Raw genomic sequence first — 13497 nt, forward strand, 5'->3', positions numbered from 1 at the left:
GCAACACTATGCGGTCCCACCAGTCTGTGCTTGTTTCCCGAGCCCAGAATCGGCGTTCCACAGCATGAACCTGCCCCATTAGCACCATGATGCATGCATTGGCAGGGCCCATGCTTTCAGAGAAATCTGTGTCCATGTCCTGATCACTCACGTGACCGCGCTGACGTCGCCTCCTCGCCCGGTAGCGCTTTGCCAGGTTCTGGTGCTGCATATACTGCTGGATAATGCTTGTGGTGTTTAATGTGCTCCTAATTGCCAAAGTGAGCTGAGCGGACTCCATGCTTGGCTTGGTATGGCGTCCGCACAGAAAAAAGGTGCGGAATGATTGTCTGCCGTTGCTCTGACGGAGGGAGGGGCGACTGACGACACGGCTTACAGGGTTGGCTTCAGGGGGCTAAAATCCACAAAAGGGGTGGCTTTACATCAAGGAGTAGTTCAGGCAGGACTTCACGGAGGGTTCCAATAAGAAATGGTGCACCTAAGTTATTGTTCTTATTGGAACAAGGAGGTTAGCCTGGCCTCTGATTGATACATGGCTAGATTTACCTCGCTGCACCTTCTCTGTGAGTGACTGCAGTGTGACCTAGAGGAATGAGTCCCCTAGACAGGGGAGGAGGCAAATGAGTACAAAACAAATCTGGTCTATTTCTTGTTTTGATCCACTCCATCTATCTTTTACATCTTTGGCTGGCAGCAGATGGTGCAGAAGGACTGCAAGCCATCCACATCTCATGGCTGCTCGGCAGAAGACGGTGCAATAGGACTGCTAGCAATCCATATTGCCTGCCTGCTCACCATAAGACGGTTCAATAGGACTGACTGCCGGACTAAAGAGAATGACCTGGTCAAGTCACTAAAAATTTAGTCCCTGCGCCCATGTCTGCCCAGGCGCTCCTGATCGACCTCACACAGGCGACCAGGAACACCTCGGACATGACGAGGACGGCTACCAGTCGTACTGTACCATCTGCTGCCAGAAGGCAATGGGTTGCTGCTACTGTGTAGCAATGCAGTACCGCGTCTGCCAGCACCCAGGAGACATACGGTGACGGTTACCTGAGCGGGCTCCATGCTTGCGGTGGTATGGCATCCGCACAGGTAACTCAGGAAAAAAGGCGCGAAACGATTGTCTGCCCTTGCTTTCATGGAGGGAGGGAGGAAAGGAGGGACGGGGGGACTGACGATATGTACCCAGAACCACCCGCGACAATGTTTCAGCCCCATCAGGCATTGGGATCTCAACCCAGAATTCCAATGGGCAGCGGAGACTGCGGGAACTGTGGGATAGCTACCCACAGTGCAACGCTCTGGAAGTCGACTCTAGCCTCGGTACTGTGGAAGCACTCCGCCGAGTTAATGCACTTAATGCACTTCTGTGGGGACACACACACTCGAATATATAAAACCGATTTCTAAAAAACCGACTTCTATAAATTCGACCTTATTCCGTAGTGTAGACATACCCTCAGTTGTCTGGCTGGCTAGCCCTGCTCTCTCCAAGCCTGGAGAGAGACTCCTTAGGCCTCTGGCTCACAGCCTTTTTATACAGGCCAGCTGGGGCCTGACTGGGGCACGGCCCAGCTGCGGCTGCTTCCCCAATCAGCCAGCCACAGCCCTCTCCAGGGCTGCTTTTAACCCATTCTATTTTAGGAGCGGGGTAGCCACCCCGCTACAAGGCTCCACAGGAAAGGGTGGCTGTGGATACTGCCAAGTCTTTATATTTGGATCAGACCACGTTTCTACTCCTTGTTCTACATTTTCCACCACATTTGTCACTCATACATTTACTGCCTGTTTAGTATCATTTTTAATCCATCCAAATTTTTTATCATTTTAAACATTTGTACAAATGCACTTTTCATTTCACAACACACTCTCTGTAATTCAGTATATATTTCATCCTTATTATAATACTTCAGTTTCAAATATTTTGTTCTGAGAGGATTTTAACCAACTTGGAGGCTAGGACCAATTGTGATCTTAATTGTTCTGGTTCTGTTCTCATCTCTGCCACCTGTTTCTGACACAAAATAGATGGGTCCTTTACTTGATTTTTGTTTCTTACATTCAGCTTTTAGGGATGACACTTTATCCTTCAAGGATGTCCCCTTTAAATACAATCCTTTTATTACAGCTGCCTTAGTTTTTTCTTTTCTTGTTAATCCAGGACTTGGATTTCCACTAACCAGGAATCTCCCATTCCACATATTTCCGTAGCCTGCAATAGTCCTCCTCTGTGGCCTGCAACATAGTTTTCTACCCAAGTGCCAAGAATTATTAGTACCCTTGTCCTAAACCAAGGGGTGGTCGGAAGATATTTGGTCGTGATTCAAATAATCTGCCCAACCAAAATATATTCCTAAAGAGTACCCTCTGCCTTATCCTCCGGCCTGGCTTGCCATATCTGTTGGACTAGTTCTTCATAATAAGGCTATGAGTTGACAATTTAGTGAAAGTACCTTTATTGCCCAAAGGCTGCTTGGCTTTTTATTAAAGGAAATACAGCCCATATGCTGAATTTAATGTAACTACAAATCCCTACTGCAATCATGCTTCCTTAATACTATAAGCAATGGCCTGTTGCTTACTGCAAAGCCAGAAGGAGGAACCACCATATTATCCAGGTGTCCTGTGGTCTTGACTGTCCAATGGGCCTTCTAAGCTAAACCTTTTTTTGCAAATCCCCGTTTTATAACCTACACCTAAATGCCTGCTGCACTTGTGTGTGTCAGTCAGTGTTTCATTGTCTCAGATACAACTTCTTTCAGTGGTTGCAAGTCTTCCTGTTATAACGGTTTCATTTTGCTTAACCTACTTTATGGTTTTAACTGATAGAAAAGCAACCCCTTTGAGCCTTATAAAACAACTTTGCCTAGAAACAGCAAAGCTAATTATAATTAATTCTACCTAACAGTAACCTATGTTAGCAGTTTATATTAAGTGCCATTTTGCATTATCTATCCTTCATAACTGAGGGAACAGGACTTACTATGTAGGATATCACAAGCAGAGAGCTTAGAAGAGTGAAATAATTTAAATACCTACGATGAGTGGTTGCTGCTGATGGTGTCTGCCTGAGTGATGCCTGGCATTGTACTAAAGCTGCATAATATAAATGATGGGAGCTGACCCCAGGTTTCTGTGGCAAAAAAATGCCATTAAATTAAGGTCAAATTACAGTTGCATACGCTTTACCTTAATGTACAGAACAGAGACTTGGCCAGCCACAAGAAAGAAAATCAGTATGCACTCCCCCTTATAAATGTAGATGATGAGAAGGACAAGGTGGGTGAGGTAATATCTTTTATTGGACCAAATTCTTTTGGTGAGAGACAAGCTTTCGAGCTTACACAGAGCTCTTCTTCATGTCTGGAAAACTAACTCACGCTATGTCTACGCTTTAGATAAGCTATTACCAGCAGGAGAGTGGGTTTGTGGTGGGGGGTGGGGAGAAAACCTGGATTTGTCCTGGAAATGGCCCAACTTGATTATCATACACATTGTAAGGAGAGTGATCACTTTAGATAAGCTGTTACCAGCAGGAGAGTGGGGTGGGGGGAGAGAAAACCTTTTGTAGTGGTAAACACCCATTTTTTCATGGTTTGTGTGTATAAAAAGATCTTCTGTACTTTCCACAGTATGCATCCGATGAAGTGAGCTGTAGCTCACGAAAGCTTATGCTCAAATAAATTGGTTAGTCTCTAAGGTGCCACAAGTACTCCTTTTCTTACTACAGCCTATGTCGGCATAATTTATGTTGCTCAGGGGCATGAATATTCTACCGCCTGAGCAACGTAAGTTACACCAACATACGCACTCATGTGCACAGCGCTATGTTACTGGGAGAGCGTCCCCATAGAGTGTTTTCACTAGATGTGCTGCAGCCGCACAGCTGCATCCGTATAGCAGTGCTGCAGCAGTGCTCTACATGTAGACATGCCCTCAGTGTCATGGCTAAGTACAAGGTGGAACAAATTGTTTAGCATAAGTAGTTAACACACATTTCAAGGGACCATTCAATGTAAAGTGGCCTGTTAATACCTCTCCAGTCATTAGGGAGGAAAAGATGAGGGGGAGAGGGGAATGGAGGAGCACCTGGGATGGGGGTCTTAAAGGGTTATAAATTGTTGTGATAAGCCATAAATTCAGTGTCTCTGTTCGGTCTATCATTTTTAATGTTTAGCAAAGTTATGAATGTAAACTCTCAGGCTCGTCTTTTGAAAGTGTTGTACATGTTTCCTTTGATGAGGAGGTCTGATATGCCAGATATAGAGTGATTGCTTTGTGAAAGTGTTCACCCACAGCTGGTGTGGTGTTTTGGTCTGTTATTATTTTCCTTTGTAAGTTCATTCAAGAGCAGAGTGATTGTCTGGTTTCACTCACATAGTTGCTACTGGGGCATTTAGTGCACTGGTTGAGGTGCACCACATGTGATAGGCATGTGTAGGACCCAAAGATCTTGAAATGTGTATTGTGGGGGGTGTTTATCATTGTAGCAGTGGAGATATGTCTGCAGGTTTTGCATCTGTTGTTCTAGGAAGGTCTGGTTTTGCTTTGAGTTGGTGTGTCCTTGTCTGTGGGGAGCTTGCTTCTGATGATGAGCTTGAAGAGGTTCAGAGATTGATTGAAGGCCATGAGACAGGGTTCAGGAAAGATTTTTTTCAGAATAGGGTCCACATTGAGTATAGGTTGAAGTTATTTGATGATACTCTGTATAGGTTCTAATGTGATGTGGTAGAGATGATGAGATGGTCAAATAGTTTGACACACCATGTTACAAAATGAAACAAGGTTGTAAGGGGCCTAATGCGGGTTGCTGTGACTGAAGATAAGTTGAGGAAGACTATGTTGGCACGGGCATATTCACTGGAGACTGGAGAGTTATATTGGTGGGACGGCTCTTGAAATGATTGTGGATGGAAGACAACCAAGGTGGAGATCAAAGTCTCAGTATATGGACCAGGTATCAACGGATCACAATCTGCATGATAGTTTGGTATGTGCTCATGAGTTTTGGAAGAAGGCTATAAAAGTCTCTAAATCCAAATAGGGAATTAGCAAGAAAGAGGAGGAAGAACAAAGAGAGAAAAGATTTTAAACAACAAAAAGTATGCAAGTATGTTACCTTACCTAAAGTTTAGCATTTCCATCAAGACTTAAATAGGCCTGACCTAGCCCATGGACCTTCCCTAGCCCCCTTCTCTACTGACCCTGCCCCTCCCCCGTCTTCACATGGTTGCCCTTTAAACAGTTCTAAAGTTCTTTGTTTAAGGTTTCCTGCCTGAAGGGCCTGTCGCGGAAGCTGGAGGTGCTGTGCCCAACTTGGACAGAGACAAAAGGTCAAAGGCCTTGACACCTGTATTATCAGTTAAGCAGTGGTGATCAAACTATCAAAAACCATTGATTAGATGACTGCAAATGTGCCAGACAACCTAAAACTGACTTATTCTTTAGCAAGCCACACAATAATCATCAAACACACAGAGGGTCACATAATAGTCACAAAAATATTACAAGTGCATTCAGTATTCTTTAAAATATGTAAATACACACCTACAAATCAGCCTGTCTGCATGATGTGCAACCTAGGGGATTAAAGGAATTATTTAGGGCCAAATTCTGTCCCCCTTACTCACATTGAGTAATAGTTTACTCATGAAATAGTCCCACTGAAATCAACAGGATTATTCAAGGCCAGATTCTGATACCTTGACAAACACTGGATAGTCCCTTAACTTCATGAGCAGTCCTATTGACATGGGACTACTTGTGGACTAGGGACTACTCAATGTAAGTATGGCAAAATCTGACTCTTAATAAACCTACTGTATCTCTGACAATTGTCTTTAAAGACCATGGACAAGTGGAAAGGTACTGAAAGAAGAATGGACCTTGCAATTACTATTCCTTAACACAGTCTGTTTTAAAAAACAAATAGAAGCGTATAGACGAGGGGTGGGCAGGGGTGACCCATCCTGGAGCACCCTTCTACATCCCAAACTCCTCATTCCCAGCCCCACTCCAGAGCCTGCATCCCCAGCTGGAGCCCTGAACCCCCCTCCCTGCACTCCCCTGTCCCAACACGGAGCCTCCTCCTGCACCCTGAACTCCTCATTTCTGGCCCCACCCCAGATCCTGCACCCCCAGCCAGAGCCTTCCCCCACTCCCCCCAACCCCAATTTTGTGAGTATTCATAGCCCGCCATTTCTATTCCCAGATGTGGCCCTCGGGTCAAAAAGTTTGCCCACCCCGGTATAGACAGTTAAAAAGGAGCGTTGGGATCTCTGGATGTACATGTGACTTTCGAAAATAGGGAGTAAGTGGGTGGGAATGTTTTGGATGTGTGGCAGGGGTGGTGGTTAAGGGCAAGGTCACTTCTTTGGGATTCTCAAAAGCAGACAGAGCCTCTTCCTGTGTCCAAACAGGTGCTGCTATTCAGAGGAAAAAAGAACTCAGTAGTTGAAGCTTAACCCACTCATCTCACAGCCACACACTGGCTCCTTCAAATATAGACCCCATTGCACTCTGATGACAAAGACGACCAAACAAACTGCAGAACCAAAATGCAAAAGACTAGGACTTGCTGCATGTGCTGTGGCACTCTTGGGAGAGGACTGGGTAGGGAACAGTCTGGTCTAGAGCTGAAGGATTCAGTGGAGAAAATGACAGAGTGGGGCCTGAAATGAAAGGCCATACCTCAAGGGGGCAGCATCAGAGGCAGGCCCCAACTATATGCTTTGTCATTGTGTTATTGATTTTAAATATATAAGTGAGGGAGAGGAAGGGGCATAGGTGCTGGAACTAGGGGTGATGGGGGTGCTGCTGCACCCCCTGGCTTGAAGTGGTTTCCATTATATACAGGGTTTACAGTTTGGTTCAATGGCTCTTGGCACCCTCACTATACAAATTTTTACAGCACCCCTGGGAGGGAAAAGAGAAGACAGAATTCCCCGGGAGAAGGTGCTATTATTAACCACTGACGGCTATTAACCACTGATGTCCTATCCCCGGGGTCACAAGAGGCTGACAAGGAACATGATACGAGTGTAAGGGGAGAGGAGGAAGGAAGCCTATGTAGCAACAAATGGTTGTACATACACCCCCACACATGCACATGCTCATAGAGCTGATTGAAACAATTTTCATTTACTTAAATTATTCTAGTATCACTTTCAGTTACATCAGGAACCTGAGAAACACAGCATCCAGCTCTGGAAATCAACAATACAATTTAGGAACATTAAGCAAAAATAGTCATCAGAGAGATGATTTACTTCTGTTTTTTGGAGGCTGATAAAATACTTCCCTTGTGACAGGGCTATTGTTCTCTTGAAGAACCAGACCACTTGAGACTGCATTACAGCTCCAGTCCATATGGCCAGAACCCCAGAAGTATCAGCAGTAGTTGCTGTTCTGCCGTAGAAGTGACACTGGGCAAATGTCTGAAAAGCTTGACCTTTTGTGTCTGTATTTAAATTACCAATTAGCATATTTAAATGAGGAGAGTAAGAGAGTTAGGGGAAGATGGCACAAGAAATAAAAAGCTGGTATAGATGTGTTGAGGACAAGAAAAGGGGGATTGGACCCACCTATTTAATTTAAGCCCTGCTCCCAATTCTCTTTTCCCACTCTTTCAACATAGCTCATTTTTCCACTCTTTGGACACAGTTCATTTTCTTGTTAATTCAAAAACACTATTGCAAAGCGCATAAGGGGAAGGTATAAAATGTTTTGGTCTCTAGTATCAAGTGCTGCAGGGGAAGGTATAAAAACCTCAGAATGGACAATTCTGCAATAATGTACTCCAGGAGGAAAATTCGTCCTAACCTTTGGCCAGTTAGAGGTTGTTCTATGTTTATATACCATCCTCAATATGAGCTAATTGTGAGAGCAGATTTATTGTGTAAAGTGAGCTATTTTCACTGAGAAACTCTTGAGTAAATGAGAAGGGCTGACTACATAGAATCACTAGAGATGAGCAAAGAGAATTCTTGGTGAAATTTGCTGTTGCTGCAAAGCCAATATACTCAGGCAACTTCAAAGATTAGAGGAATACTTATGCATCATGACATATCAACCCTCAGGATAGAAAATGAGAACCAACAACTTCTGTCTCCTAGTGGGCTACAAAAGAATGAAAATTATAGAAATCCAAATAACGTTGTCCTCATAGGGAAAAGTCAGTAGTCCTTGTAACTCAGTAAACTCTTGAGTAAGTTTTCTTATTTCCAAGAAGAGAAAATCAAGGTTTGCTGTACCAGTAGTTCATAGTTTAATGGGCTATTCCTGCTATGAAGCATAACATATCCAAGCAGCACAGTGCTGTGAAAGCTAAGAAAATTTCATTGTATAGGAATAGATCATGGTCATCCTCCAGGGGAAAATTCTGGATGTAGTATATTCTGAATACATGATGAGGTATAAAGCAGACTAGTATTACCAGGATGAAAAAAAAGCTCTTCATCTGAGCCCTGAATTCCACACGTGAGTTCATGTCAGGCCAATACTTCATTGCTAACTGAAAGATTACAACTAATTGGATTATGAAGAGTGCAGAGACTGTTGCCACCATAATACCAATCATGCAGTAGTTTGCTGTCATCATACCCTGCTCCTGAATATCTCTGTGGAACTGAAAGCATTTAGAATGGTTATAGTTTTTAGAGGTGCCATAATATGACAAAAAAATAGGGAAGATAATCACAGTTCCCACAAACCAGACAGCAGCAATCCAGGTTTTAGTGTACCACCTCCGAAATTCCAGTCTCAAGAGGCGTATTATAATAATAGCGACATAGAAAATGAAGGTGATGTACATGTGGGCATAGATCATGGCACTAAACATTTTGCAGGTGAACCACCCAAATTTCCATTCAGATGAAATGTAATAGGTAAGGCGGAAAGGAAGACTGAGCAAGAGAATGGAATGTACCACCATGAGATTGATGATAATGATGGTCATCACAGATTGTATATTCCTTTGAAACAATTGAAGGGCCATCACAATGACTCCAGCAATGCCCCCTGCCAGATTGACACTATATAGTGCTATCAAAATCAAATGCAGTCTCTCCAAGTTTTGTGGCAGTGTTCCATTGGAGGGAAAATCCTGTTGTGCTGAGCTTGTGTTAAACATCTCAAAAGTTTTCTTTTCTTTTCAAGGTTACCTAAAAATACAACAATGGAAGTTGCATTTTAAAATCTGTATTTAATCTGTGCTTTCTCTGTACTGTGCTACTCTTGTTTTTTTAAATTATGGAATGGCACAAATTCATGAAATAACATTTCCTGGATTGTGTGTGAAAATGGTGTACTCTACATAACTATATATTCTTATGAATATAAAAATACACGGTCCTGATATATAGCACTCATTAGATTACATGTGTTATTTTTATACTGGCTGCATATTTACAAACTTTTTGTCCATGAACTTGGATCTATTTTTTCTTTTCTTATTTCCCTCTGGATATGTGAATAGTTGGAATAGCCAAGATAGCATCTGTTCATCATTTTAAAAAGCAACAACAAAAACCCTGTTATTTTGTAAGTTAAGTTTGAAGATGAAAACTGTTGTTGGAATATGTAAACATGTTTGTGTGCATGATGTGGACCACCATTTTAATTTAACTTAGGCTACTGAAGAACCAGAAGATGGTAACAGCTTTCAGTCACTAGATTCCTAGGCTGAATTAGAGCCAGCATGCTAGAAGTAAATGGCTCCATATCCCATCACCTTATCCTTTCAATCTTCTATCTACAGAATTTTACCTACACCCCTCTATTTTTGGGGGTGGGAAAGAGCTGTGAACTATTTTAGGACCAAATTTCTAAAAGGTATAGGTCCACTTGCACATGCTAAATATAAATGTATACATGTGATGTATTTATAGTTATTGCAGTTATGCACACAACTAGGTAGATGGATGCCCAACTTCCTGTTCTCAAGCAGTTACTCAGTTTGCACACATCAATACAGAAACTGCATATAAATTGTGTGCATGCATGTATTGCATGAAATCCCACCTCTTAAAAATATGAGCCTTAAAGTAAAATAAACTTTATAACAATGGTTTACAGATTAGAATAGTAGATTGGGCTCAGATTCCTATTGTTCAGGAACTTGGTTTCAATAATTTAGTTTAACTAGCGGTTCTTAAACATATTCCTGCTCATATATAAAATATTCTATGTCAGTGGTTTCAAACTTTTTCATTTGCGGACCCCTAAAATGCTTTCAGATAAACTCCAAACTTTTACTAAAAACTAGTTAAAGCATTCCTGGAATGCAGAAAGTAATAGACAGATAAACTCTAATATTATATTGAATAAGTTACAGTCCAGAATCAGAAAAAGACTTTCCTTTCATTCCTTTTAAATATACATTTAAAAAAATTTAAAATAGTAAAAAATGTACAACTGACAGAATTTCAAGTCAAATTTGCAGAACTGACAACTTTGATATACAGTACACTAAAAAGACTAAGAATGTTTAATAAGCATTAATAACTCTGCCTTTTCACTCTCAACTTAAATTAATGTTCCAGTATATATTATTAATATTTCAATAGAAGCTTTGTACAGGTATGCATTTTTGTTGTTACAAACAGGATACGTATAGCATTGCATGCCTATAGTTTCATTGCATTACTCAGGAATAATATTGTCACTATCTATTGTAATTTGTAACTGAAATACAAAGAAGAAATGTTACCTCTTAATGTGTTATTATCCTGATTTCTTTTCTTCCTTCTCCGTTTCATACATCGCATGGTACATTGCGTTCAATCTCACTGTAAAGAGAAAGCAACATGTATTAGCAGCCTTCCTGTAGGCATACTCTTGCTTTGTCTACCCACCTACAGGAAGGAGCTACTAGTGTTATTTTCCTAACCACACACTAAGGACTAAAAGTTTCCAAATGCCACAGAGTAGCATTTTGTGTGAACTTGTGGGAGGTACAGTTCTGAGCAGGTTTGAGTTGCCCAGGAGTTGGCTAGTCTTTTTCAAGTTAGATGGTGTAGCAGGGTAGTCTGTCCCTTTAAAGACTAGGGGATGTGGCACCAGCCAGCCCTCTTTGATTATCAGACTCAGCTGAGAAGTTGTGTGTGTGTGTTGTGAGAGAGAGAGAGAGAGAAAGAGAGATGTTGCCTGTAAAAGGTCTGTGAAGGCTCAGTTGCTTGGGGACTGTGGGAAGGAGTTTGACTCTTGAAGGTCACCCTGGAGCAGAGAGAGGTGCAGAGTCGGAAAGGCCTCTCAGTCCTGACAATCTCGTTTGCTTTGTGGTACTTTGTGGGGTTTTGTTTGAATTAGGGCTGAAAATTAATCAGTTAACTCAAACAATTAATTCAAAACAGGTTAACTTGATTTAAAAAGTTAATTGCGATTAATCACCATTTTAATTGTTCTGTTAAACAACACTAGAATACCAATTTAAATGTATTATAAACATTTTGGATGTTTTTCTACTTTTTCAAATATATTGATTTCAATTACAACACAGAATACAAAGTGTACAGTGTTCACTTTATATTATTATTTTTATTACAAATATTTGCACTGTATAAAAGATAAAAGAATTTGTATTTTTCAATTCACCTCATACAAGTACTGTAGTGCAATCTCTTTATCGTGAAAGTGCAACTTACAAATGTAGATTTTTTGTTATATAACCTCACTCAAAAACAAAACAATGTAAAACTTTAGAGCTTACAAGTCCACTCAGTCCTACTTTTTGTTCAGCCAATCGCTAAGACAAACAAGTTTGTTTACATTTATGGGAGATAATGCTGCCCACTTATTTACAACGTCACCTGGAAGTGAAAACAGGTGTTCACATGGCACTTCTGTAGCCAACGTTGCAAGGTATTTATGTGCCAGATATTGTAAACATTCTTATGTCCCTTCATGCTTCGTCCACCATTCCAGAGGACATGCTTCCATGCTGATGACACTCGTTAAAATAATGTGTTAATTAAATTTGTGACTGAACTCCCTGGAGAATTGCATGTCTCCTGCTCCTGGCTTTACCTGTGTTCTATTTCATGTTATAGCAGTCTTCGATGATGACCCAGCATATGTTGTTTGATTTAAGAACACTTTCATTGCAAATTTGACAAAATGCAAAGAAGGTACTGTGACAAAGCTCTGAGCTTGTATTGGTGGGTCCTGTGCTTTTGGGCGGATTCAGTGGCCTCAGGAGCTCGCTAAGGTCCTCAATGTGACTTCCCTTTTCTCAGGGTAGAGGCAAGGGTCAGCCTACCAAGCTACTTTCATCACAGGCCAGTATGGGAAGTGGGGAGGGGGAATACCCCACAGTCTCTGTTGCTCCTTTGAGCTTCGTAGGCGCAGTCCAGCCTCCTGTCTGGACCGAGTCGTGCTTCCCCTCTCAATGGGGTCTCTGTAGAGCGGGAGGGGGAACCCGGGCCCACCCTCTACTCTGGGTTCCAGCCCAGGGACCCTAATGGTAGCAGCTGTTGGCGGCTTCCCCTTCACCACTGGAGCTGCTTTGATTCCCTGGGCCACTTCCCAGTGGTCCCCTTTTTCTAGCTTCACCTTTACCTCAGGCTTCAGCCACGCTTCCTCTCCTCCAGCTCCTTTCACCTGGGGTTCTGTCGAGGCAACTGGAAGGAGAGTTTTTAAGCAGTATGAGTGGGACCTTGATTGCTTCCAGTATCTCCATTAGCCTGATGGTCTTAACTGATTAATTGGTGTCAGGTGTCTTAATTGGCCTGGGGTAGCCTTTGTTTGGCTATCCAGGGAAACAGGGACCTGCACATCCTGAGACTGGTATACCTGCCTTCCACCACTCTCTTATATCCTTCTGGTCTGAGTCCGTCACAGTACCAATATGAGATTTCTAAAGATAATTACAGCACTCCACCAAAGGTTTAAGAATCTGAAGTGCCTTTCAAAATCTGAGAGGTACGAGATGTGTCAGAAGTCTTAAAAGAATAACACTCTGATTTGGAAATGACAGAACCCAAACCACCAAAAAGGAAAATCAACCTTCTGTTGGTGGCATCTGACTCAGATGATGAAAATGAACATGTGTCAGTCCGCACTGCTTTGGATCATTATCGAGCAGAACCTGTCATCAGCATGGAAGCATGTCCTCTGCAGTGGGGGGGGGGGGTCGGGGGGAAGCATGAAGGTTCACACAAATGTTTAGCATATCTGGCACATAAATGCTGGCTACAACAGGGCCATGCAAATGCCTATTCTCACTTTGAGGTGACATTGTAAATAAGAAGTAGGCAGTATTATCTCCTGTAAATGTAAACAAACTTGCTTGTCTTAGTGATTGGCTGACTAAGAAGTAGGACTGAGTGGACATTTAGGCTCTAAAGTTTTACACTGTTTTGTTTTTGAGTGCAGTTATGTAACAAAAAAATTTACGTTTGTAAGTTGCACTTTCACGATAAAGAAATTGCACTACAGTACTTGTATGAGCTGAACTGAAAAATGCTATTTCTTTTGTTTATCTTCTTTTACAGT

The 13497-nt window shown here is 42.1% G+C and overlaps 1 protein-coding gene across 1 annotated transcript in view; it reads right to left on the reverse strand.

Moving 5' to 3' along the window:
- Positions 1 to 8272: 8272 nt before the first annotated feature.
- Positions 8273 to 13497, reverse strand: part of LOC141981619 (putative G-protein coupled receptor 141) — an 80484-nt gene continuing 75259 nt past the window's right edge. The window contains exons 3-4 of the mRNA XM_074943252.1: positions 10715 to 10793; positions 8273 to 9167 (exon numbers count right to left, since the gene is read on the reverse strand). Coding sequence (XP_074799353.1) covers positions 8273 to 9136 — 864 coding nt within the window. The 5' untranslated portion in view covers positions 9137 to 9167; positions 10715 to 10793. The remainder of the gene's footprint in view (positions 9168 to 10714; positions 10794 to 13497) is intronic.

Source organism: Natator depressus, chromosome 2 (genome assembly GCF_965152275.1).
Source record: "Natator depressus isolate rNatDep1 chromosome 2, rNatDep2.hap1, whole genome shotgun sequence".
Lineage (NCBI taxonomy): Eukaryota > Metazoa > Chordata > Testudines > Cheloniidae > Natator > Natator depressus.